Here is a 27,346-nt window from a genome sequence, read left to right on the forward strand (position 1 = left end):
TGATTGTAACTTAAAACTATCCTCATATTGGAGTTCCGCCAGAGGTTACAGGTAAAAGGGAGATATTTTGGGGGGATTTGCAGCCGTACCCTATATTGTGCCACCTTTTAATATGTACCCTAGTTTTAAAAATTATTAATTTGGTAGCCAATTGACAAAAAATCCGTAATTATATGATACTTACACCTCTGATAAATCGTGTATCTGCAACCTCATTCATGAAAAAAGATCTCCTCCTCTCCTCTCAGCAGCTTTATCAAAAAACTAGAAACTTCATGCTAATGTACCATAAAGTTGTTTCATGTTGAAGCTAAAACTTCATGCTAATATAGCATGAAGTTTTTTGACATTGAAGCTAAAACTTCATGCTAATGCATGCTGAAATTGTTTATCCTACAGTTTACAGTTTTGTCATGAGTGTTGAAGTTATTTAGTTCATATGCTAAAACTTCAGTTTAAACATGCTGAAGTTATTTAGTTCATTTGCGAAAACTTCAGACCAAAAATGCTTAAGTTTTTGTCTTACAGTATGTAATTTTCTAATGAGTTTTTGCTAATGCATGCTGAAGTTATTTAGTTCATTTGTTAAAACATCAGTTTAAACATGCTAAAATTATTTAGTTCATTTGCGAAAATTTCAGAATAAACATGCTTAAGTTTTTGTCTTGCAGTATGTAATTTTCTAATGAGTTTTTGCTAATGCATGCTGAAGTTATTTAGTTCATTTGCTAAAACTTCAGACTAAACATGCTTAAGTTATTTAGTTCATTATGCTGAAGTTATTTAGTTCATTTACTAAAACTTCAGTTAAACATGCTGAAGTTATTTAGTTCATTTGCGAAAACTTCAAACTAAACATGCTTAAGTTATTTAGTTCATTATGCTTAAGTTATTTAGTTCACTTGCTAAAACTTCAAACTAAACATGCTTAAGTTATTTAGTTCATTATGCTTAAGTTATTTAGTTCATTTGCTAAAACTTCAGACTAAACATGCTTAAGTTATTTAATTCATTTGCTAAAACTTCATGCCAAAACATGCTGAAGTTTTGTCCTGCAGTCTACAGTTTTGTCAATAGTCCTAAAGGGCAAAATCGTCTTTTTAAAACGCTTTTAACAAAAATAATGGGTACGGATGCAAACGAAAAAACAAAACGGGTATAAGTTAAAAGAGGGCGACCAAATAAGGCGCCCCATGCAATTTTTACGACATTTCTTTTTCTAATTTGGGGTAACATCAAACTAAAGGTCTAACGGAGGGCAAAGTTATTTAATTTGAGATGGTACATGAGAAATTTTCATAATTTTTCTTTATACAAATAATGTTTGTGCCTTAGTTTTTAATTTGGCATGAAGTTTAAGAATGTAAAAAAGAATTAACATCTTTGTCAATCTATTTAATGACAATAACTAAATCTATGTATTCATATGTTCTTCTTCAATGTTAAGAATTGAAAACTAAAGTCCCGCAAGTCGCATAAATTCATTTTTGTTCCCACTTCTAAAATTCTCCCACTGCAGGTTTTTAGAATGACCGACAAACATTATGTGAATCTTCTAGCTTACTCCTATTAATTCCATTTTTCAAAAGAAAAAAAAAAACAATCTGTTGACATTTGACATTAGAACGTGTTGAAATTATAGAGTTGATTTTCCACCTAAACAAACTTCTGACTTGGGTTATCTCAAACTTTTAATTAGTGAAAGACTGAGCATTAATAGTCACATTAACAAGTTAACTTTCTTTATCGTGTGTAGCTAACTATGTAAACAAATTGATTTTAGCTATAAATACTATGAAGGTTATCACTTAAAATACTTGAAAGACAGAATAAGAGGCCTGATGCTTCAACAAGACTTTATTGGATAACGGTTGCTTCAGCCAGTCTAAGCCTGATATTACTACGGCAGCAAAATGCCAGCTAAGCTTCTGTTACTACATTCTTTTGATCTGCAAAACCTCGAAGTGGAGGATTAATAGAAGGCAAAATACATAATTTACCCATCGACCTTGTACTTAAATCCCTCTTACACATCTGTTAAAGACGGGAATAGTATTACACACTAAAACTTTTAAAAGTGTGTCAATTACATACCTCTTTTGCCATGTGTCACACGCGTGTATTACACATAAAAGAGGCGCGTCAAAACTACAAAATTCATCTGAAATTAATTATTTTTTGTTTTTCTCTTTTTTAACTATTTTCTTTCCAAATTAAAGAAAAAAATAACCCATGTCTTCTTCCCCAATCCACAACCCAACGTTCTCTCCCCCCCCCCCCCGTATTCTTCCCTAACCTCCATCCTAATTTTGTCTACTCCCCTCATATTTCGTCTTTCCAACCAACCCTTATGAATAAGAAGAAAAAGAAAAAGAAGAAGAAAAGAGGAGCTATTGGGTCTTGTAAAAATTACCATTATTGACCTTTTGAAAAAGCTTGAAAATTTAATTGGGTCTTGTTGATTTTGGTGTTTCATGACCTAGAAAATTAGTTTGAATTCGAAATTATTGTTGAATAAAAATTTACTTAGGTGATTAATTTTGATAAAATTCAAAAAACACCATTAACAAGTTTGAAGCTTTGGGTTTGAGCTTGAATTTAAAAATTGTATAAAGTTTTGTGATGGATGTTGTTAAAACTTGTTAAAGATCGGGCAAAGAGTTGAATCTATTGTTAGGGAAGAAGGTGCTTGTGGTGGAAGGGTTGGTGGTACTATGGTGGTGGTGGAGAAGATAATGGGTTGGGGAGAGGAGGAGGGGATGGTTTTTTTTTCTTTTCTGTATTTTTTTCTTTGGGAAGATGAGGAGAGGGGGTGGAGGTGGGGGGGGGGGGCAGAGGTTTTATTTTTCAATTTTTTTTTTTCCGATTTATGACACGTGTCAGATGTTGATTGGCGCGTGTAATAACAATCTTTAAGCAGATGTGGCCAAATACTGAGGTGGTGTGTAATTGACACACCTTTAAAAATTTTGGTATGTAATATGATTCCCGTCTTTAATAGGTGTGTAAGAGTGATTTGGGGACAAAGTCAATGGGTAAAGTATGTATTTTGCCTTAATAGAACTAGAAATGAAGGCACTAAATTTGCACCATGCTGATATAACAAGACTGGACTAGCAAAAGAAAATATGCTTCCAGCCGAAGTATGAATCAACCAGCAACAGTTAAATGGAACCATATCTTCATTGCTCGAAGTCATGCCATTGCAGAACCTCATTTCTGGCTATCTGTGCAGCACAGGAAAACAATGAGCAATGCCTCGGAGTCTCTTTCTGTTTTCTTCATTCATTTACCTTTGTTTTAAACTATCTGGTGAAAACTAGGATTCTACCTGAATCATGAAGTGCCCCAGCGAGATACAGATCATTGATAAAATTTTGATCAATGTTCTACATCTTCAGCAAGGATTGCTTTTCCTCTGTAAACATACTGCATCTCTTCCTTCCACGTCTGCAGTACATCAGGCATCAGGAGACATTTCATAAATTATATTGTTGCTAGTAGCTCAGACAATGGTGCTATTAGTTACTCTGATTTCCTTTAGGAGCAACTTTTAGCATTCCAAGAACGTTTCAACATCATGCAATTTATCGTCTTAGCAGGAGAAAAGACCAAAAGGGAGTACAAGCAAAGTTTACCTCGTGTCTGAAGGAAATCCTCATATTGGGTACATTGGTCTTGTGAATATCGTTTCCTTGAGGTCCTCTCTTATAGTATTTACCGCCAAGCCAGTGTGCCTGCAACATTCACGATAGGAAGCAAAATTAGCATCAGAATTAACAAAGAGCGCTCTATAATACCCCTTAACCATGAATAAGAACTAAAACTCCTTTTTATCACACGTTTGCGTGCTATAAGAAATTGCATTTCAAATGCTTCAATTAACTTCTAAGAAATTGCATTTCAAATGCTTCAATCACCCTTAACTTCTCGGCTAGGTAAATAATATACAAGTTTCTCAGAGATGTGATATTTGACACAGTGGAAACAAAATGAAGTCTTTAATACCACTGTAGAAGTTCAAAACAAAGAAGTTCGAGAACCAGAATCACCGAATTCCCACCACGAAACACACCAAAAGAACAAAAAAGAATAAGAGAAAGTAACGCCAGGGAAGGATGCGTTAAGGAGTCATTATCAAAAGTGATACATCTCTTAAAAGGCCAGATTGATACAGCAAATATGCTCATTGCTTGCTAATTTTCATATACAACAACAACAACCCAGCAAAATCCCACTAGTGGGGTCTGGGGAGGGTAGTGTGTACGCAAACCTTACCCCTACATAATTTTCATATGTAGTGAGTAAAACAGTGAGATGCATATTTATATTAATTTGCAAGATGGTAGCACTGCTTAGAGCCGATAGCTCGAAGTAAAAGGTGAGGGAAGAAGTACACTTTTGCAAAAGAAGAATCCACTCCCAGTCTTTTGCAATACAAGTCCAACTAAACAATTCCAATCTCAGATGCCCAAAAGATATGAATTACTGTTTGAACCATGGGTATAATGTCATAAATGCCAGTAAATTTGTGATTACTTAACCAAAGAAATGTTACTTGAGCAACACAAGATTTCTAAGAGTTGCGTATAAATCTGTCCTAAATGCTGTAAATGCTCACCTTGTCTGCATGCTTGAACCCTGACTGATAGACAGAATTCCTAGCTATCTCACAAAGGTCACAAGAACTCAATTTCCATACCTGAAATATTAAGTTGGTTAAGGACACATTATTATTCAACAGATTAAAAAAAATCAGAATGGACTAACCTTAGCTGCAACACTGTATTCTTCCACAAGGGGCTCTTTAGTCAAGTGGATTTGCAAGGGATCATCAGTAGAGAGTGAGACATTCATGCCACGGTGGAAGAACATAAGGAATGGGTTCCGATTATAATCAAGGAAAAGCGAATTATTGCTCAAGGGAGACATCGCCAGTCCAACCTGAATAAGTTATTCAGAGATGGGGACAATAAAGTGAGTAAACAGGAGAACAAATCAGAGAGAGAAAGAATAGCACAGAATATATAAATAAGAGTTTAAGTTCTGTGCATTGACGGTGTATAGATTTTTACAGCATCATGTTTATTTGACCTACAGAAAATATAACCTGCTATAGCCCATTTAATTGAACGGATGGTGTAAAAATTCTATAAACTGTGGGTGTATATAACTTACCTATAAAGAAAGAATGACTTCTAAGGCATTTTCTGTAGTAAAATAGAAGTGTATCCCCGCATAGCTCGACATTACAAATTTAACATGATAATAAATTATATCATCAAACGGACTGAAGCACGTTACAGATAAAAGAAATAAAACGTAGTTGAATCGCACATCGACCATCATCTAAGTGCATATCAAATAAGATGAAGATGAGTCCCATTCCAAAGCTTGTTGCAGTAACTTCTGGGGAATGTTTAACAAAGTGAACATGCAAATTAGAAAGAACAGTAAGGAGCCATTTTAAAGAAACGTTTTCTATTTTAACGTCAATTAAACACAGTCCCATATGTGATCTACACTGCTTACTCTAATATAATTTGCCACATCGATTGACAGATCCTACACAATTCTAGTAGTTAAATTGCCCATAAGTTTTTCTTCTCCCTTTTTTTATAACCGTGGTGTCCAGGCCAACTTACGCGCACCTCGACTAATTCCACGGGATACCTGCCACCTCCCACCAGCAACAGGTACCAGGTAACTCTGTCTACCAAGGCTTGGCCAAATGGGGAGAAATCACCTAGTGTTTTTCTTTCTCTTTTTCTTCGTGATGTTTCTCAATGACTGTGAATTCCTCTTTTACACCCTCTAGACTTTGAAACCCGTTGTATTAGCTATGTTTCATAAACTTCCACAAGCATCCAGTAGGTCATTACAACCATTACACCGTATGCGTTCATAATTACAATCTTCCTTAGAGCACCCTAAATGATTTAGTAATGTCATCTAATTGCAGGGACCTCAAAAAATATATCTAAACAAGGATCGCTGCATATATCAGTTAATGAGGTAAAGGTAATAAAGAGAAACACCTGTGCAAGGTAGTAAAGATAATGCAGAACAGGGGTCTTCCGCAGATTGATGCCATGAGAAATGTTATGACATAAAAGAAATCCAGCAGCTAAATGATCAATATCACCCGCCTGCATGAACTTGACAACATAAATTTGACCCGCACGTAGCTAACGAAAAGATGAGCTCAAATGAACACCAACCTCCCCACAGTGTGGTCTGAATCTGATTGTTGGCAATCCTTTTGATTCACGAAGCTAAGAACATAAGAAATAAAAAGCACATTAGATATAGTTTTATGCTGAGGGAAGAAACATAGCTGTCTACACGATCTTGTTGAATAGAGGTTCTCTCCCTCACAAGGAGAAAAGAGCAGTAGGCAAGGAAAAGCTAATGCATAAAGGCAAACATAACCGCTGAAGGGGGTTGATAAACATTATAAGAGAAACTTGTAAGCATTTCCTTCAAAAGTTTTCTTTAATTTTCAGCCCTCGGCCCTCATTATTTCAGCTTGTGGATAAAAGGAGAGAAGATAGTCTAGGGATGGCATAGGGGTGGAAATTGTGGCATAAGAACATATTTCATGGGTGTGGGGCAGTAAATTTCTTTTAGATCTCACGTGGAGGGACACTTCAGTGCATGTATGTATTGACGCAAAGAAAGCCTCAAGGCCCTTGATTACTGGTATCTTCATTAGATAGCGGTCAATTCAGGATAGAGCTTGACCTAGACTCCTAGTCTTTGTTACTGAACAACCAACTTTAATTTCATAGAACATGATTGAAATTATTTACCATGAAAACCAACCTTACAACTTGTCCAGCCAATAATATTACAGAAATACCTTTTGCACTATTAATTTAATGACTTTGAACATTTATTCTTATTCGGAAGGAATGAATAAGAGAGCAAATAGTTTGCTCGCTGACAAATTTGGAAACAGAGAGAAAGAAAAATGAGAAAAGAGGAGAATGAAAAAGGATAATGTATGCAGGTAACGCAGGGTGACCATCTGGGTACAGAAATGTTCGGTACAAGCATTTACCAAATGACTTAGCCAAATAGGACTCTCTTTTCTTTCCGTGAATTTCTTGAGTTCTCGACAAAAGGAGATTTTTAGCATTGATTAAGTTTATTCAATAGGGTTAAGTCTGCATATGCTCCATCGCCATCCTTAGGAAAGTTACTTGCGTTAGCTCCAACTTATGGTTTTATGGGTACTTCAGTATAACCACCCAACGTTATAGATAATTTTCTCTGGAACAAAATTAGACAGCTCTGGACAGCAAAATGTGGATGACTACGTCGCGCAATAAGTACCGCTAATGTTTGGAGTCGTGAAGCACCACTGACCTTGTTAAGTGTATACAAGTTTGCATAACAGTAATATGCATAATAAGAAAATGCTGGATTGAACTGATTTGTCCATTCATCTGGCGTTGGCATATGCTTGGTAGGACGTCTCTCTGGTTTACTTTCATCATCTACCATGTCAAAACCTACCACCTGTCACCAAAAAAATAAAACTTTAGGCTCTTTCAATTGGCTAAGAATTTTCAAGAGTATGCAGGCACAGAACTTATTGAATAAACTGGTTCTTGTCAGATGGCATTCTAGCAGTAAAATGAAAAGAAACATGGAAAAGATGGCTCTCGTTGAAAAGAATAATCTACACATAAAGATGCAGACATTAAAATTTCAAGCAGATTCAACTTGTTTCCTAGAAATTAGAATAAGAAAACAACTGAAGGTTAAAGCAAATGGTATCTATAATAATTATTATTGACGAGAAGAGGATTCATTAATAGTTTAAGGATGACTATGGATAATGCTTTCAGAATAGTCAGGCCTCAAAGTTTCCAGAGGACCCAGCCAGAGTTGGGCAATCACTGGCACTTAAAAGCTAGCTGCATTTGGCCTCACATCTGATAGGTGCACTAGGTGAACTTAAAACCCAATTAATAAAATGATAGTATTGGTCTAGCTCCGATAGGACTTGGCAAATTTCTCCATCGACAGAACTTTTGGTTATCAGAGAATATTGATCTCTTTATCTCAACACATATTGCATACAACTGTGTCCATGGAGGCAAATCTTGGTAGGCATTGCACAAACACAAGGACATTGTAGGCTGCACCTGGTCTGACATCTGATAATTGTCCTCACTCCTCATAGAAGTGAAAAAGTTGACTCCAGAGAAAACTGTAACGACTTATTCCAAAAGGCATGCAACTTTTGCAACAATTTTAGTTACACCTGAATGCTGATTGAAAAACATAATCAGGAGAAGAAATCCAATCAGTTACACCAAAGGGAATGCAGTTATCTTCTTTCATATCCCTTGAACGAAAACTCAGCAACAAGAACTGCCAGGACATGATGAAATGTGTAACAAACACGACTACTACACGACCTGAGAGATCAGACAATAATCCAAATAATACTGGTCATATATTCAGTGCTCCCAAGAACTATGAGGTGGCTAAACCCAAATGATCGACCTTTTGCCTAAAGCAGCTATGGAGGGAAAAGATTATATTTATCTAGCTCTTCAACACACACCTTGCTTACGAGTTGTATTCGAATTAGTGGAGATCTTTCTTGGTTACAAAGAGTCAATCTAACTGAGGTGGATAGATGTTTTGAGGTGTTTATATACGTCAAGAAAGTTCCCTACCTTGCATGTAAATGAAGATGGATTGCTATTTTTGCATCCCAGATTGGGAGTGATATCTAACAAACAATACTAAGCAATATGGTTATATCTTTTTCAGGAAAGGGCCAAAACTGCCCCTAATGTATCAACTCCAGTCTAAAAATGCCCTTCGTTAACCTATTTTGCTAAGAATGACCCTACCGTTAAAAATCTGGTATATTTGTGCCCTTAGTTCTAATGGGTGAATTATGATTTGTTTTAACATTTTATTAATTCCACATGGCTATTTCTGATTGGCTATTAATTAAGGCACACCCCAAACCGGATTTTACCCCACCAATAACCCAAATAGACCGACCCGACCCGACATTGTCCCCCCCCCCCCCCCAAAACCAACTGATGTTAGTCAAACTTCTGAATTTGTTTTTGTTCCTACACCTGAAATGAGCTCAGTGACAGCAACCCAAGACACACATCAACAAAACACCTCTACTCATAGTGAAACAGCAGCACCAGCACCAGCAACACCATCAGCTGTACTGGATGATGACTATGACTATGAAGATGGACATGACATGCAATATCTGAAGATGAAGATGAACATCCAGTTTTGAGACCTGAGGTGATATCTAAAGCTAAGACTAGGCTTCAAAAGAAAAAACTGAGGCAAATGCCAACTGGTACAAGGAAGATTACATTCAAGGGTGATGAATCTGGTGCCAATGTGCCTACAAACTTGCCCTATTCACTTGGAAAGGCAAAGCAACAATGACATCAAGACAATTGTTGGCAAAAAAAAGTTGGTAAATTGAAGGCTAAGACTCAATTGTGTTTGAATGTCTAATTTTTAACTTGGGAAACGAAACTATGTTTTTGTGATGACTGATTCATAACTTATTATGTATTGTTTTTGTGGTGAATCAGTTGTGGAAGTCGTATTGATTCACCCCAAAAATCTTTTGTTGGGCTTATATTAGGGTGAAGCACATTGTGACAATTGGTTGTTAAGTATTTTGTTGGCTACATATAACAATGCCTTGTTATCTACTGATTGTAAAAATTGTTGTATTGATGTTGTTTGTTTTCGAATGTGCATAACATGATGTTGGTTCTTGTGGCAGTACTTTAGATTTCAATGAGCATAATATACCAATGAAAACAGAAACGAAAACTGAAAATTCAATGAAAACAACAATACAAAAATACAGTACAAAGATCATAACCCTTACTAAGCAAAACTCAACTACAAATACAACTGCAAATTTAACCTTAACTAAAAGCTGCAAATTTCATTCATTTAACAACTATGCCAACAATCTGCAATTTTGTAAGCCATAACATCATAACCCTTACTAAGCAAAACAACTTCTCTACATCATCTTGCAGATTTTGTAAGCCACAACGACCAACAGATTCCTATTAACCACATTTGGACACTACTAACCAAAACACAACTTCTTTACATCATTTTGTAAGCCACAAACATAACAAAAACAGCCCATGACCATATTATAAACTTTTTCCATTGCTTCCATTTCAACTCCAAATTTGAAACTTTCTCCTCCTATGCAGATACATTATTCAAATTTTCAGCTTTACTACCAACCATATCATCGACCATCTTCCTAAACTTATTCCTTTCTTGACGAAGAGCATCATCCACTATAATTTTTTGCTTGTGGATAAACATGAAGTGGAAGTTCTTCATCGCGCCATTCTCAATAACGACAATCATTACTCTCGTAACGAGGACATCTATAGAATCTACGACCACCATTCATAGGTGTCATAGCAGTAAAATGATTGGCTACCAGTCCGCAATAACAAGCACGAGCATCACCTGGGTCACCACCTGGGTCACGAGAAGAAGTAGAAGAACATTCTGCCATTTGAAGCTTAAAAAGAAACGAACTCAAATTTATCAAAGATTTCAAGTTAAAAGATTGGAGATGAGAGATGAGAGATGAGAGAGGAGAGACATTGCTGTAATTTGGTAATGAAGTGGGTGAAAAATGCCTTAACATCGGGTGTTTTGGGAGGGGGGAGGGGGGTAAAACAATATTTGCTGGGTCGGGTCGGTCTATTTGGGTTATGGGTGGGGTAAAATCCGGTTTGGGGTGTCTTAATTAATGGCCAATCAAAAATAGCCACGTGGAATTAATAAAATGTTAAAACAAATCATATCTCACCCGTTAGAACTAAGGGCACAAATATGCCAGATTTTTAGCGGTAGGGTGATTCTTAGCAAAATAGGTTAATGAAGGGCATTTTTAGACTGGAGTTGATACGCTAGGTGCAGGTCTGGCCCTTTTCCGTATCTTTTTTACTTCAAATTTGGAGAATGTTTTAGCAGTTAATGAAAGAATGTGAAATAATTAGCATTGCAGAAAAGAATGTGAAAATTGAAATCAATAATCAAAGAGAAGACCACGTGCTGGACACTGGATTTTGATCCTACATTGTTTTATCGCACGGACTCAAGACAGCAATTACAAGCTTAGTTTGATTTAAGGGTAGAGGATAATAAAGCCAATTAATCCGGTCGGGTCGGTTTATAAAGCCTGATTGATTTCTGGATATAAGCTTTGGGAGGATGTTTAAGATTCTGCTATTAAGGAGAGGTGTCATTTTGGTACGACAATTGGTCAAAATTAGGACCTCTTCACCTTCTTCTTCAAGACACAAATACTCAAAACCATATCAGAGTTAATGAGGTCCTCATTAATGGGAATTGGGTCTGGGACAGACTTCATGTGCAACCAGATGAAGATACTAAGAGGAAGATCAATAGTCTGAGCATCAAGCTATGCAGAAATAGTTTAGACAAAGCCATATGGATGCCAAGCAACACAGGGCAATTTACTGTGAGCTCTGCCTGGGAAAATATTAGACAAAGGAAGGAAGTGAACAATTTTACTAGTGGAGTTTGGCACAAAGAAGTTTCTTTCAAGATCTCCTTCCTCACTTGGAGAGCTATTCAAGATAAACTGTCTACCGAGGATAGAATTGCTAGATTTGGGATTGAGATTGATCCTATTTGTCACTGTTGCAACAATAACAACCAAAATGCCACAATCGAGAATGTAGATCACCTTTTCCGCCTGGGAGAACATGCAAAAAAGATTTGGAGATTCTTTGCTGGTCCTCTGGGCATAGATTATAACAACATGAACCTTAAAATGCTCCTTCTCAAATGGTGGAACTTCAAGGCTCGCAATTGCATTGCAAAACTCATTACTAGAATTCTCCCTCTTATAATTTGCTGGGAGATATGGAAATCAAGATGTAGCAAGAAATTTGAGAACATTAGTCCGTCATTTTACAGAACCAAAACTAACATTTTGTTTACTCTTGTGCAGATACTAAACAACAGATTTGGCAGAGCAAGAATAGGAGATGATTGGCAATCAATATGTGGGGCATGTGAAGCAGTGATTCAACAAAGGATATCCAAGATTATCAAATGGATCAAACCCCCACCCCAAACAGTTAAACTTAATAGTGATGGGAGTTGTATTCAAGGAATGTGCGGAGGTGGAGGCCTGGTACAGGAATAATCAGGGAATAGTTATTTTTGCCTACTCTATTCCCCTAGGACCAGGGATTAGCAATTTCGCAGAAGCAGCAGCAATGCTCTTTGGAATCAAGTGGTCTGCAGCAAATGGCTATGGACTATCCTTGGGAGAAACAGACTCAATGCTCCTTACAAAATGCATTAGAAGAGAGTGGAAAGTTCCCTGGAAGATCGAGAGCATCATCACAGAGATTCAAGATATAGTTGAAGAGCATGGATTTGTTATCAACCATTGTTTCAGAGAAGCAAACAAACCTGCAGATAAACTAACAAGTCTCAGCCACAATAGCGATATAATCCATGTCTTCAACCCTTTTGCTGATCTCCCTAATCAAGTCAAAGGACTCGTCAACATGGATAGATGGGATCTACCATCCTTTAGGATCAAAATAGCCAAACCAGGGCATGTCATATACGACCCGCCATAGTTTTTGTATAGTTAACTACAATTTTGGTTAGGATTAACATCAGTAGTCTCACCTCAATGATCATGTACAAAGTTTGGGATGCCAAACTCAAATTGTAACTTTTTGCACATAAATGATCAATGGAGACAATGTTTTAACCAAAAAAAAAAAAATAGTAGAAGTTTCTGAAAAGAATTAGCTAGATAGGAACAACACTTTGTAATTTAAGTTTGAATTGCTCGATCAATCGATTGTGTTTGAAATTTTCCTATTTATAGGACTGTCAAACATTATGGACCCTGTAAGAGAAACTGTCCCGTGAAAGCCAGGAGTAGTTTTCAGACCATACCTCAAGGACCTGATAGTAATTACTCTAATCGATGGATCATGGATGATGTCATGGCTATCTTAAACTAAGCACTACAGCAATTTAGCTGTTATGCAAGCAATTACCACAAGATACGTTTGGGCATATGAGATGCAAGTAGACTTATCCCTAGAAATAGAAATCACAGAAAACCACATAATTCATCTAGGAAAACCAAAATTTACATATATGCAATTCCATAGCTGCACTAGTTAAACATATTTGTTCCCAAGATTCAAATTCTAAGCCTTATAGTTGCATTATGCGCTTATGGATTTCTTGCATGTCCATATCAGATGATTATCTTGGACAAACTTCATGTAAGACAATATGGAGCAGATCAGACCAAAAATCAAAGATAAAAGTATGAAATGAGGGGCAAACAATAGTCTGTTCTTTGGTCGCAGAAAGTTGAAATGGACAAAGCTTTTAAAACAGAAATCAGAAAATGAAATATAGCTTTGGTGTAAATGGTAAACCACATAATTATAAGAGGTCAAAAAGCAAACTTAACCTGCATTAAGAACAGATGCAAATGAGGATGAGACTTTGGATCAACTGTGACTTCAAATAGGGGAATGAACACATTATCTAGAATGTTCTGGAAGGACGTGCAAGTTCCCATGCTCCTGTACACATTGTATAACCTTGGGAGCTGCAAAGAGTAAAGTGAGAAACACATCATATATCCATAAGCAAATATGCTGACATAATCACCAAAAGGATCTAAATTGCCTAGGGGAATCGATTTTGTGATTAAATATACCCTTTTGTAGAACCCGGAAACCGCTGTACTAAGAAATAAAATCACAGAGTGGAATGTATTGGACAAAATACTTCAAGGATTGGATTTAGGGTTTATCAGCAGTTTCCAAGTAGATAGGAGTCATCCATACTAATCCATGGAATCAACAAATCAGAAAATATTCTACAACAGTGCAATTTCCAAATATAAGAGAGTTCCAAAAGCAAGAAGATGAAATTATCTACCAATACCACCTTCCTTGGTCCTACTCCGTCCTTGGAACAGATAGTTTCATGTGTACCATGATTACTCGGAGCAGATCGAAAATCCTACCTTCACTTATCCATAGATAACTGACCACATGGCATTAGCATGATCATTAGCTTAAAAGGCCACATATTCCCAATTACCACTGCATATAAATTTACTGACCATAAGAAAACCCAGTATAGCATTCACAAGACCCAAGGGCAGATGATAGAGCAGCAGCCCCATCATTTCTACTCCAAAAATCTGCTTACCTATATCGAGCCGGGGAAGCAGCCACTAATGCTTGCATTAGGGTAGGCTGTCTACATCACACCCCTTGGGGTGCGGCCCTTCCCCCGACCCTGCGTGAACGCGGGATGCTTTGTGCGCTGGGCTGCCCTTGCCCTCTTCCTCTTCCCCTCACCCACATTCCCATGCGTGGAAGGAAAGGTTTGTCTCGTTCAGCATTTTAAGTTTAATTTGGCACTCACAATTCCTAAATATTCTACCATCATATTGAAAGCAACCAAACCGACACCAAACACTAAGCAAACCCTACTCTGAATTAGACATCACCATTACAGTGCTACTATCGTCGACCATTGGATCCTCCCTTAAGCACTTTTTACCTCAAAAAAGCACCAATTCCCCTAGAAAAAACTCTGGTACATGCTCCACCCCTCTAACACACTTCTATAGTGAAACCTGAGAACAGAAATGTGTAGCAAATAGGAGAAGTCTTCAAAGCAAGGGATGGATCTGGCAGTGATACAGAGGACAAAGTGTTCACAGGGCACAGAAGAAAAGCAATGGTGAAGGGAGGATCATATACATATTTATGCAAGTATTCCAAGCAAAGAATTTTAAACTTTTGAGTGTTCTATGCGTATAACTCATGTAATATATCATATTTATGCAGGTGATGAAGGTGGCAAGACAGTAGCCCAAAAGAAAAGCAAATCAAGTTATCATAGTAGCAATACCGTGCGATCATGCTAGTAATATATTGTTCAGGCATCCTCTTTTTTGTGTGGCAGCAGTAGGCATTAGCAAATCGTTCAATAAGCCAGAAACTGAAGAAAATCATCGATACAATACACCGCAATCACGGCAAACATGCACAACGATCAACATAGAGAGAAGTGAGAACACAAGCCCTATCGTGATACTCAGCCAGCCGCACTTGGTAATGGAAGTGAATAAAAAGGGCCAATAGTGGAGAGTGACGGATCATGAAAGAAGAAACTTCTGAAGTCAACAAAAAAAAAATTCTTTTGATAGGTAGAAGCTTCTGAAGTAAAATTGCAATTGGTAATGCAGAGCAAGTCAAGAAAAGTTGGAATTAGGGTTAAAAACACCATATTGCATCAAGTGAGTTCTGACCTAACTGCAAAGATGCAGAATTCTTAATCAATGGTGAATATTGTCATTAATAATACTGTCCCAATTTTTCTTCTTTTTCCTTTTTTTTTTTATGACCGAGAAATCCGTCTGGGGCCGATCCTTTGGACCAACCGCAGCCTTCGAAACTCGGTGGACCCTTCTCCACTTAATACCAGGCTTTGCTTTGTATGGTGTGGGGGCTTGAACCTGTGACCTAAGACACAAATCCACCACCCTTTGCCACTTGAGCTAGGCCCTGGGGGCCAAAAAAAATAATACTGTCCCTATACAACTTTTAACAACTTCAAATACATTTCTCTTTTTTTTTTTTCGATGAAGTAAGAAATATTATAAAAAGCATCAAGAAGATGCAAAAGAGCACTGTCCAGGTGCTAATACAAAAGATGATATGTTAGCTCTGCCAAATACATTTCTATTCAATTTTAAAATATTTAATCTAATGTTTTCACTACAAAATAACTATTCACCTATTATTTCAATATTTTCTTCCACTACTGCTAACAGAATAAACAGGTCAAATTAACATCATAAACTCCACGCTTAGTCAAATACCATAATAGAAATGAAAATGGGGAGTACTTTTCAAGAACAATACATGATCAGCATTATACCCACCTGAATCAACCATACAGCATTTTGGCTATAAAGTTCATTGTTTACAAACCAGCTAGCCAATGTGTCCCATTCACTTTGTTTCCTTCCATAGACGGAGATTCTGTATTCAGCCAACTGAAAAAAAAAAAGGATTATGTCATACATTATTAAGGTGAATTTTCACCATATTGAACTATGAAAATAGTACTAAGCAAAAAAGCTGTACATTAACAACCAGATAGCCTAGAATAAACAACAACAACCCAGTGAAAACCCACAAGTGGGATCTGGGAAGGATAGAGTGTACGCAGACCTTACCCCTATCCCGAGGGGGTAGAGAGGTTGTTTCCGATAGACCCTGGGCTCAAGAAGACAAATGCTAACAATAAGATAGCCTAGAATAGACAACCTGGAAGAGAAATGCTAATGCGATAACTACATGTTGTCTTAAAGCCTTATTAAACACACATGTCCTACTGGAAGCAGTTTTCACTCTTGAGGGATATTAACAACCTAAGACGACACTCTCACAAGTGCAAGAACTACTGTCACCGGCAGCAAGTAATCTTAAGATGTAAACAAGCACCCAAGTTTGTTCCTAATGGTGAGAGACCGAGATTTGAATCCCAACAGATGCAAAAGAGAGAGGGAAAAAGAAAGAAAGAAAGACAGAAAGAGCTAGGTGACTTCTTCCCATCTTTCTAAACCTTGGTGGACAGAGTTACTTGATACCTATGCTGGTGCGAGCTAGATGGTACCCTAAACACCCCTTTATCAGGAAAAATCTTAAGATATAAGCAAAACCCAAAGATATTTCTGATCACAAAAAACCAAACAATAATTCCTATCAGCAACAATCTCCAGGAAAGTTCCCGGAGAAACAATAACTTGCACACCAACGGATTGACAATTATTCTGGTGCTTTTCAAGAATACAGCAACAAAGTTAAAGACTTTGATAACAGAACCAATGTCTCATGAAAGGGTTATCATGACAAAGAGATACAGATTTGGCAAACGAAGTTGAATCATAAGCCATTCCAGAGAAAGAAACCATTTGTTTCAAATTATCACTGTACCTGGTATTTGCTTGCTTCAAGATCTTGCAAGACTTCCTTCGTGACTTCAGCCAAGAAGCGCCCTGCATAAGACAATATTTTGAAAATGAAGAACATATCTTATAACTACCAAAATCACATCGAAGAAGCATATGCAACAGCAACAGATCTAAAGGTAAGAATTTGTCAGCAAGTGATACAAAGTTAACATGGAGCACACAGAGTACACTTGACATTGGTCAAGATGTTCAACAGATATATAAGAAGGTGGTGCTCCACAAGGACAAAAAGTTTGACAAGGTGCAATCAATATACATCATCATCCACTCAAACCAAGTATTACTTCCACTTCAAGCAAGCTAACAAGAAGTGAATTGGTTCTCCTCAGTCAGTCTATTATCTCTATGGTTTTGAACCTATTACGTTGGTCCTTACACACTACACAACAATTTTATGTATCTTGTGATATTGAGAGTAGAAAATATGCTCATATACAGAAAGAAGCAGATATTACATATGCATGCTTTCGTGCAGTTAGGGATCGTTTGGTAGCCGGTTAGAGCGGAGTTATCCATGTATTAAATGTAGGATAACTTTATACAATGTTTGGTTAAAAGAAGGGGGAAGAATAATCTCCACATAGAAGCTAGCATAAGTTATACAATATTTGGTTGTTTTTTCCTCTTTTTCACATAAAATATAGCATTGCTAATACAATGTTTGGTTCATGTGTTTCTTTCGCATACTAATCATGTNGGGAATCTATGTATTATTTATGCAAGGTAGAAGGTGGAATAACTTATACATAATTAGTAATACTTGTATTAAAACGCAAAATGACAAGAATACCCTTTATTCAAACTTGTTTTTTTTTGTTTAAATAAATATATTTAAACTATACTAACAATTTTAATAAAAATAAAGTAAGATAATAATAAATAACACTCATATTACATTTATATTACTAATCCTTATATAACTACCGCATAACTAATCCCAGCATAATTAATCCATGCATAACTAATCCCAACATAACTCAACCTTGCATAACTTATCCCTGCATAACTAATATTGCATGCATAACTAATCCCTGCATTACCTATTCCTGCATAACTAATACATACATAACTTATACCTGCATAACTAATACATGTATAACTAATACCTGCATAACTCTAACCGGTAACCAAACGATCCATTAGAGTATATTCTTATATCCAGCTACTTCTGTTTTTCTCTTTTGGTGAATATGCGAAAAAACTATTATAAGGTGTCAACAATAAAATGTGCAGTTTAACAGTGTGGTACCAGTTGTCTTGATGGAGGTTCTAAATAAAATTACCAGCTGCAGAGGTTTTTAACTGAACCAAAACAAAGTTAATCACTGCAGAAAGTGTTCAACTGACAGCAAAGAAAATTTGAACTTACGCTTTAATGACAGTTGCTTTACTAGATTTTTCAGATAAAAATACCAAAACTGCAGTGTTTTCAACTGATATTACAGCAAAAATTTTAACTTCCTTTAATATTAAAATTTACATATTCAGGAACACACCTTGGATAAGGTTGTCTTGCTTTAGAAAGATTTCTCTGAGTCTGCTTTGTCCACAAGGATTATATTTAAGATTGAATTTGTCAAACCGGTGAAATGTACTCTTATCAGCATGTACATCCAGAAGATCAACATTAAGATCATACCTGCAAATAAAGTGCTCAGAAGAGAAAAAACAAATGCCAGACCTCCCACCCTGGGCACAGATAGCTGAATATTAGAACTTATGCAGAATAAAGAAAGAGAGCAGAGGAAAGGTTGATGCAAACCCTGTCAAGTCTAAACTTTCAAAAACTTCCTTCAGTGTAAGATACTGTCCATCCCGAAATATGACTACCTGTTTTGCAAAGACTCCTGTTATTAAATCCAAAAGAACAGGCATGCCAATATGCCCACAGAAATCTGCAAGTATGAGCATCATCCCCTGGATGCAATAAATGTCCTACCTCGTCAGGTTCTTTTCTCAGTTTCGACTTGATGAATCGCAGAAGATGCTTCTGATTCATGCAAGCAGAATGATGCACATGGGTATCAACCTTTCTGATGTTGTAGAAATCACGATGAGGTGCACTTTTTTGAGCAAGAAATTCCCGATCAGCATTTACTAGCAAATGGAGGCGAAATTTCTGTATATGAGAATATGCTATGAGAAACCAAGACATGCGGTACAAAAGGGAGAAATTAAAGAGAATTGCCAAAACCCGTTACCTCCTCGAGAAATCGCAAACGATGGTGACAGTAAGAACGAACATTTCCTATAGCCATTACTTTGAGGAGATGGTGCATATCAGTGAAAAACGTTGTTGCACTAGCAACAGGGAAGAGCTCTTCAGTATCTACAACATGCACGGTAGAATGTGAAGATCCCAAAGAGGAAAGCAGAGGAAAAATAAAGATAAACCAATGTCACACTGTTACATTCAATAAATGTGCTGCCACTTTCTTAACCAAACTCACCATTTTCAGTGGCATAAACACGTACAACTCCGTCTTCCATCTTAAATTGGTGCTGTGTGCAATTCAAGAAGTATCATTATTAGAAATTGTGCTTGAGACAACATCAGATTTTGAGATACTGAGAATATGGGAGCCTAAAAATCAGACCCTCTACGATCATAAATGAGTTGAGGATCACAACTCACAGAAGTTGCTTCAAATTGGGCAAAGCTAAATGGATCATGTTTCTTATCCGACACTTTTGACTTGCTCGTATTCTCTTTCATCCATGGAGCAATTTCTTCCCTAAATACATACTTGTCTCTCAAATCTAAACATTCACAAATCATCTTCAATACTTCTTCCTCTTCAACATTCATAGGATCTGCAGGAAAAATGATAGCAATTGAAAGAATAATTGAGTATGAACAAGATCACCAGAACATAAAGTCGCTCTCTTAAGTTTAAGATAGCTCACTAACTGTGGTTGCCACTTGCCTCATTACTTTACCACATAATATTGTGTGAGAATATGATAGTTATGCATTGGAGAATAACACATGGAAAATTATATGTGCTCCACCTTGATTATCAAGGAAAAGAATTGATTATGGAAATCCAAAAGCAACACATGCTAGAGGACAAAAGTCTACTAGACCCCGTACAGACCAGGACGAGGAGAATACCATGTGCTGCAGTTGGCAGGGGCAAAATGTTGTTGAAGAAACTGGGATCATTCTCCACAATGTGCATAGAGGCTTTGTCTAACTCTCCGACATCATGTTGTATGTTCGACCTTGCCTCAGGTGCAACTGCTATATGCTGAAGATGAATACGATTTTCAGCCTTTAAGGCAGAGATAGAAAATTCTTCCTCTGTTGGACTGATATCCTACAAAGTAATGGGAGCAGAAGAAGTAACTTCATGAGCGATTTAAGTTTAAAGTATATCTAATTGTACTAATCTCGAAACCACAGTGTTTGGTGGGAGGACAGTAATCCAATTTGGCTGAATTATCTCAAGTCATTAAACCTCATCAACAATCCACCACATTTTGGTGAAATTAAGGACATGCAATCTAACATTTGATCAACCGAGAAGAGTGAATCAAAATATGCATGGCAGAAGGAAATAATAAGTAGAACATTCAGAAGCTGTGAGAAATTGGAGAGACTGCTAGGTTGACTGAAGAAAGCTCAAATAGCAATTTGGTCAGTATAACATATACCATACGCATACCCTTTTCCTTCTCTTCTTCTTGTATTCATTTAGGCTTTTAGCAACACTGTAAACAATCATCATGCAACTATGCACCTATGCTACACAATATAGAAAATGGTTCGACATTCTTATCTTTTCTCCCTTTCTTACTTAAACCACATGAAACACAAACCTGCAACACTGCCTAAATCCAATTTTTACCCAAAAAAAAATGAACTTAAAAGTTTTGGTATTAGATCAATCCCAGGGGCAAAACACTAGGTGATTTGTTCCAATCTGTCCAAGCCTTGGTGAGCAGAGTTACCCGGTATCTGTGCTGGTGGGAGGTAGCAGGTACCCGATGGAGGTGGCTCGGACACCATTGTCATCAAACCAAAAAAAGAAGATCAATGTTATACTCCTTGCATAGTTAGAGGAGACTAGTCCAGTTTATTTTGCATGCACTCGGTGCCCCCTGCTGATGTGGTTCTTTGTGAATAAAATTACTTTACCTATAAAAGATACTATATAAATCCAGTGAAGTGTAACTTCAAAATTCTCATATACCTAGATATTCAGACTTGTTCAATCAACTTAAATTGTTAGTCTGGAAAGGGTTCATCCAAAAGGTACAGATATGTGCATCACACAGAGTGTAATGAACAGATAACGTCCAACATAGCTTCAGGCTCTAACAATTTTGCCCGAGCCCTGTTGCACCAAAAACTAAGCAAGAATATACAATTGTGTCTAAGCTTAAGTACAGTGTCATATATTTTTATAACCGTGGTGACCGGGCCAGCTTACGCGTACCTCGACTAATTCCACGAGATACCTGCTACCTCGCACCAGCAAGTACCAGGTAACTCTATCCACCAAGTTGGATGGGAAGATATCACCTAGTGTTTTTTGTCCTTTTTGTCCTTCGCTGGGAATTGAACCTAAGACCACATGATTCTAACCCACTTCATCTTGTCTTCAAAAATCATAGCCTTTCTTCTTCCCAAATGATCCAGCATATAGCAGCAGGACTTGTGTTCCAAACAGAAAGTGAGGTTTTAGGGAAGAATCCAAAGAAATCGGTGATGGCTATCTTGTATTTTGAAGTCACAAAATGACCACATTACTTAAAATGTCAGTTATCCATATGTAGCCAAAAAAGCAGCAGGGATAAGGAAGAGAATGCTAGATGAGATAATAACTCGAGATGCATATATACATAAAAATGGCAGAAATCAGAATTCACATTTGAGCATGCAGTTTGATAATTTACATTGTCGTATGAGAAAACAGCATCCTCGGCAGCAGCAGACTCGCCTTTGTCCTCATTAGAGTTGCCAACACTTTCAAATGCACAATCACTAGAAAACTTTGGAGTCGTTGGCTTCACAACTGATTCCGCTCGCACAAATCTTTCATCACCTGAAATATGACAAAATCTGAATATAAAATGAATATTTTACCGAATTCCCATCACATTTAGAAAAACTAAAAAGCCTACTGAAGCACATTATAATGTATGTGTGTGTGTGTGTGTGTGTGAGAGAGAGAGAGAGAGAGAGAGAGAGGCACTTCTACCTCCTAGCTTAAAGAAGCTACCTGTTACATCCTCCAGGCAAAACAGCAATATTCTGAAATTAGATTGTGTCACACGCTCTTATAAACAACACTTATCTTAGGGGAAAAAGAAAAGAAAGAAAATGGAGGAGCACGTGACCTTTATCTAACTGTCTACATCTTTTCACCTATTCAAATGGGCAGGAACCCACCCAGTATTACACAATAGATGACTCAAATGAGCCATTAAGCATCATCTAAGAAAAGCATTCTAGTTCTACGGTCATTAGACAAGGTACTAACACAATTTTTTTAAACCAATTTAGTAAGGTAAATTGCCAGCATAAAGGGGCCAATTATAAAGGGATCATCAAATCTATACAGAAGTACAGAACATAAGCTAAAGGTATCATAACTTATGCCGAAATAATGTACCAAGGTAACAGCCCTAGAAGCACCAGAGTTATGTGCCCGGCCCTGCAAAAGGAGCCACTGCAGTCTTATGCTAGTACTTCAGATATGCATCAACATAAATAAATCTCGCTAGAACTAAAAAAATCCAAATTAGGTTGGTTTTGTTATCTTTTCTCTGTGCTAGGGGGAAATACCAAATCAGGTGCAAATTATGAAATTCCATTCACTGTATCAATCTAGTAATATATCTATTTAATATGGATTTTGTCCTTAGCTTTGCAAACAGCTGCAGATAGTGAAGGGGTCATTTATTCTTAAATCTGGCAGACATATCATATCATAGTAGCCAACTTTCTTTCATCAGAGAAATGTTAAACTAGTTTTAGGAAATGCAGATAGAAAATGAGGTAATCAACAACTTATGCCAAATATGCTAATTACCCCTGAATTGATGGTCTAATAGAGGAGCTTGGCTGTCATGCAGAGCTGTTAAAACTTGTTTCATTTTCAATAAAAGGTTAGTTTTATCAATTATTTTGCAAGACTGCAATTGGGAAAGAAACAGTGACCCCCTATCGAATGAGAAGGAACACATTAAACTGATCGCCTTCCTATTGGGTTTGGAATGTACCTGTCACCTTATGGCTTATACAACGTCAAGAAAGGAGAACTAATCTACTAAAAGAACATTGTACACATATCTATCCTTTTCAGCAGGCCATCCCATATCCTTCAGTAGAGTGTCAACATGACATAAATATATCATTGCTATTTGCCAGACAATGAGTGGGAGAAAATGTTGTTAACATGAATAGGATTGCTGACTATTGTTGAGTTGAGTTGGTTGAGTTATGAATCCATCACATGATCTCAGCTTAAGTATAGTGAACATGTAATTAGAAGCAACTGCTTCCGCCAGAGAAAAATTTCTTTTTCTATTACAGGAGAGAAACATCTTACATTTACACAACAAGAAGCATGTGGCTATTGACTTCCTAACTATGATAGTCAGCCAATTAAGACTCAAGTCCAGACTTCTCGTAGGGCATCGTTAACATCAAATCAAAAGTAGAGCTTCGTATTCTATGAAACTTTTCAAGAAAACCCCCCCTAAGATAGTGTAAATACAGCTGAAAAGAAGCCACAGCCCCCCCCCCCCCCCCCCTAAAAAAAAAAAAAAAAAGATGTCTTTCCTGACCTAAGATTTTCAAAATATTTCCCATCACTCACCTGGCTCTTCACTGAAATATTCAAGGATCAAACTCCAAAAGGTTCGTTTTTTTCTTTCTTTTTTCACAATGCTAATATCCAGTCAACCATAGTTTTTATTTTCTTTTCTTTTTCTCAAAACAAACTCAAAGCACACGTCAGAACTGCAAAATTCATAAAAACAGAGCTGGCTATTTTGTATTTGAAATCACAAAATCACCATATTTCAAAAGCAGATAAATTGACTATAATTGCACCTCAATCATCCAAGCAAGCAAGGGTAACACCATAACAACTAAGCCTCAATTCCAAGCTAGTTGGGGTCACGGCGTCACGCACTGTAGAAGTTGTCACTATCTCAATCCATTCATCCCAATATATTCTCAGAATACTATGTATTGTGAAGATCCATCATAAATTAACTAGTCTTGTGCTAGCTATCAACCTACTGACTCCTCATTTATCCAGACTTAGGAATTACAACGCGAGCAAGCTCACACAGGCTTAAGTATCTACGGGAAAAAAAGTAAACAATTAAAAAACGTCATTTCAATATTTGACTCTAGTCCAGAGCACGTACCACTCGAAGGAATCAAACTGGGATTCTCCACCGAATTGGAGGATGGCTTCTTATCAGCACACTGGACTGTTCTATCAAAACTCGATTCCTCATCCATCCACTGATTTGATACACGCACGTTAGGCATCGACGACGATACTCTGTAACTTCGCAACACATTATCATCATAACAATCATCATCATCAGCGTTATCAATCGGCTCCTTCGATAAGTTAGAGCTGTAAATATTCCTAGTGCTAACGTTATCAATCTCATCATCTTCATAAATACCAAAATCTTCGGTTTCGGAATCGGAAGCAGAGAAGGTGTGGTGACGTTTTCGCCGGAGCTTAATGAGCCGTTCGAGAACCTCGTCGACGCTGCGTTTGTGGAGGTAGAAGGCGGAGATAGCCATAACTGAAGCTCCGAACAGTGCTGCTAATGCTAGTTGCATTTGAGAAGCTGATGTGGATAGCCATGGCTCCATTTTCGTTGTTCTTCTGCAAGCAAAAGAGAGTGTGGGAGTGTTTAGTGTTTTGGGTTTTATAGGGTTTCAGTTCTATGCAAGATGGCCCAGCCGGTGATACCTGAGTTTAACCCTGGCTTTTATTGTAGTGTCCTGATATTGGCCACCTGACTTGTGTAACACCGATTGGCCGCATAACAACAATTAATTTCACAGCAATATTCTGCATAATTTATGCAATATACCTTGATTTATAATGTAAAACTATGTATTAGTAGGTTACTCTCTACATACTAATATCGCATGTGGTATAAATTCTATGTCGTAAATTTCCAAATAATTCAGGAATTTAAGATGAAATATGAGAGAAAAAATATATTTATTTGTAATGCTTGAATAGAAGTATCTAAATATAGAATCATAGAAGAGCTTTTAAAACAGATAATCATGCATAATAAACTCCATATTATTGTTCACCACGTAATAATTTTTATATTAGTAGTCACTACTTAATAGGGATATGTTATTATTTATTGGATTCTCACATAAGTATTTGTCTTTATAGACTCTTAAAATATCTCGTTGCATTAACTTAACACTTGAAAGAAAAAAGAAAAAAAAGAAACATAAAAAATAAAGGTTAATGGAAAGTTTTATAGTCTTAAACGCCACCTAGATATTATTGTCTTTTATTTATCTTAGAGGTACAATATTTTATTCCAAGTTTCCAACCAACCAATTTTTTTTTCTTAATGTGCAAAAAATTGATGTTTGCCTTCATCTCATTTAGCTAAAGAATAGTCCGTGCAAATTCTTCTTTTCAAGTAGCTGATTCACTAAATTCGTATACTGATATAGTTTTTCTACATTGCATGAGTTGTCTAGTTTGGACATCCACTGCCACAAAATATATATCAAAAAAAGAAAGAGATAAGTACCATTACCAAAGATCCACGTCTTAACCAAATATCGACACACATGGTGACACTATAAACCTCTACCAACTTTCCCATTAACTACTACTATTATAGATGTGGATTTGTTGTTATAAATAACCTTTTGCATGTACAATGTATCAAAACTTGTAGAGGTATCATTGGTGGGATTTGTTTTAGGATAAGGTGTAAGGATTAATTTGACATATGATTTCCAAACTAAAAGTGTTGAATACATATGTCAAGATTAGTCACTTTTGCCTTTTCTACTTATACTTTTATTTAAAAGAGGTGGAGGGATGTGACGGGTGTCATGGCCCTATGTGGCAGATGGCATTCATGTGTCAAGGTTGTACTTTGCAAACTAATTAGCAAATGGTGATTGATGAGGAATTGATTTCCTCATTGTAAAATAAAATGAGAGGTGTTTACCAACCAAATGAATGGAATGTTAATGCTTGTCAGTAAATTTATATATATTTTGGTTTCCCACGGGATCATATTGAGGCTCGGTTAAATCCGAATTAGCCCCAAAAAGTTTCTTGTTATGTTACAAGTGGTGGTAAGGTTTTTAAGACTGTTAGATCGCACCAAAGTACAACATAAACATGTTCTTGGACAAATACATAAATTTACAGATTTTTTTTGTAATATTTAGCCGGTGGCCTTGTACTTCACTCCCTAAGATTATGACTAGTAGTCTTAGTATATGTAGGAGAATACCTACTTTAGTGTTTGAGAAAATGGTTATTCTTAAGAAAATATTAAATTTAAACTGAAAATGCATGTGTGATAATTCATCTTTGTTTGTACAAAAAATAGCATAGTGTTTTGAAGTATAATATATGTTTCTTTTTATTTTGAATTTAAATGTCAATTTCAACTTAAATGAAATTGTATTACAACTTTATGTTATTCGAGTTTGTTTGAGTATTAAGAATTACTATGTTTTAATTGGCTTTTGCGAGGGGAAAGTGCACAAATATTCGATTTTGGGCCACTACTTAAGTTGTACCCTAAGTTTTAAATATTTTTATAATTTTACTCACTTCAGACACAACTTCAGACATACGCGACTAAAATAGCACAATCCGCATATGAAGTTGTAAATTTTATTTTAAGTGGGAAGTCATAGTCATACGTTGTGACTTCAGACGAAAACGTCTTAAGTGCATGTAAAAAATTAATTACATTTCGGATGCATAAGTGCATTTTAATTGCAATATTTGTGTAGCATTTGACTTATTACAGGTTCGCGTACCTACATTAAGAGTTTTAAGAGAACGTACACACAAACAGAAAAATTGTAAGAGCAAGAGAAAGATAAACTGAAGAACCAAGTTCCAGGAAATAAGTCAAGTCCAGTTTAGGTTGTCTTGATCTTGTAGTAGGTGTTTTGAGTTGTAATCTTATTCTACTTATTTTAAAAGCACGTTTTTAAGGATT

General features: G+C 36.6%; 1 protein-coding gene across 2 annotated transcripts; it reads right to left on the reverse strand.

Moving 5' to 3' along the window:
- Positions 1-2,921: 2,921 nt before the first annotated feature.
- LOC109218251 (probable AMP deaminase) lies at positions 2,922-25,165 on the reverse strand. Of its 2 annotated transcripts, XR_002066737.1 has the most exons (20): positions 24,521-25,164; positions 22,034-22,182; positions 20,247-20,451; positions 19,767-19,945; positions 19,582-19,633; positions 19,333-19,460; positions 19,071-19,250; positions 18,894-18,961; positions 18,628-18,770; positions 17,094-17,155; positions 16,037-16,150; positions 13,538-13,678; positions 7,372-7,524; positions 6,222-6,275; positions 6,039-6,149; positions 4,771-4,944; positions 4,622-4,702; positions 3,639-3,737; positions 3,332-3,450; positions 2,922-3,227 (listed from the first exon to the last, which is right to left on the reverse strand). XR_002066737.1 is itself a non-coding variant. In XM_019382606.1 (19 exons), the coding sequence occupies exons 1-19, from the start codon at positions 24,984-24,986 to the stop codon at positions 3,382-3,384; spliced, it is 2,628 nt and encodes an 875-aa protein (XP_019238151.1). In that variant the 5' UTR covers positions 24,987-25,165; the 3' UTR covers positions 2,922-3,381. The 2 variants fall into 2 exon arrangements, 1 of the variants encoding a protein (XP_019238151.1); XM_019382606.1 differs by having other exon boundaries at positions 2,922-3,450; positions 24,521-25,165.
- Positions 25,166-27,346: the final 2,181 nt, after the last annotated feature.

Source organism: Nicotiana attenuata, unplaced genomic scaffold (assembly GCF_001879085.1).
Source record: "Nicotiana attenuata strain UT unplaced genomic scaffold, NIATTr2, whole genome shotgun sequence".
Classification (NCBI taxonomy): Eukaryota; Viridiplantae; Streptophyta; class Magnoliopsida; order Solanales; family Solanaceae; genus Nicotiana; species Nicotiana attenuata.

Bases quoted from the DNA above. Each gene is read 5' to 3' on its own strand.
- LOC109218251 (XM_019382606.1), bottom strand. From the start codon at position 24,986: ATGGAGCCATGGCTATCCACATCAGCTTCTCAAATGCAACTAGCATTA. The intron at 20,452-22,033 runs GTAAATTATCAA...ATTACTTTGTAG, and splicing joins CTGTTTTCTCATACGACAAT to GATATCAGTCCAACAGAGGA. The intron at 7,525-13,537 runs GTTAAGTTTGCT...TTTTGGTGACAG, and splicing joins TGCATCTGTTCTTAATGCAG to GTGGTAGGTTTTGACATGGT.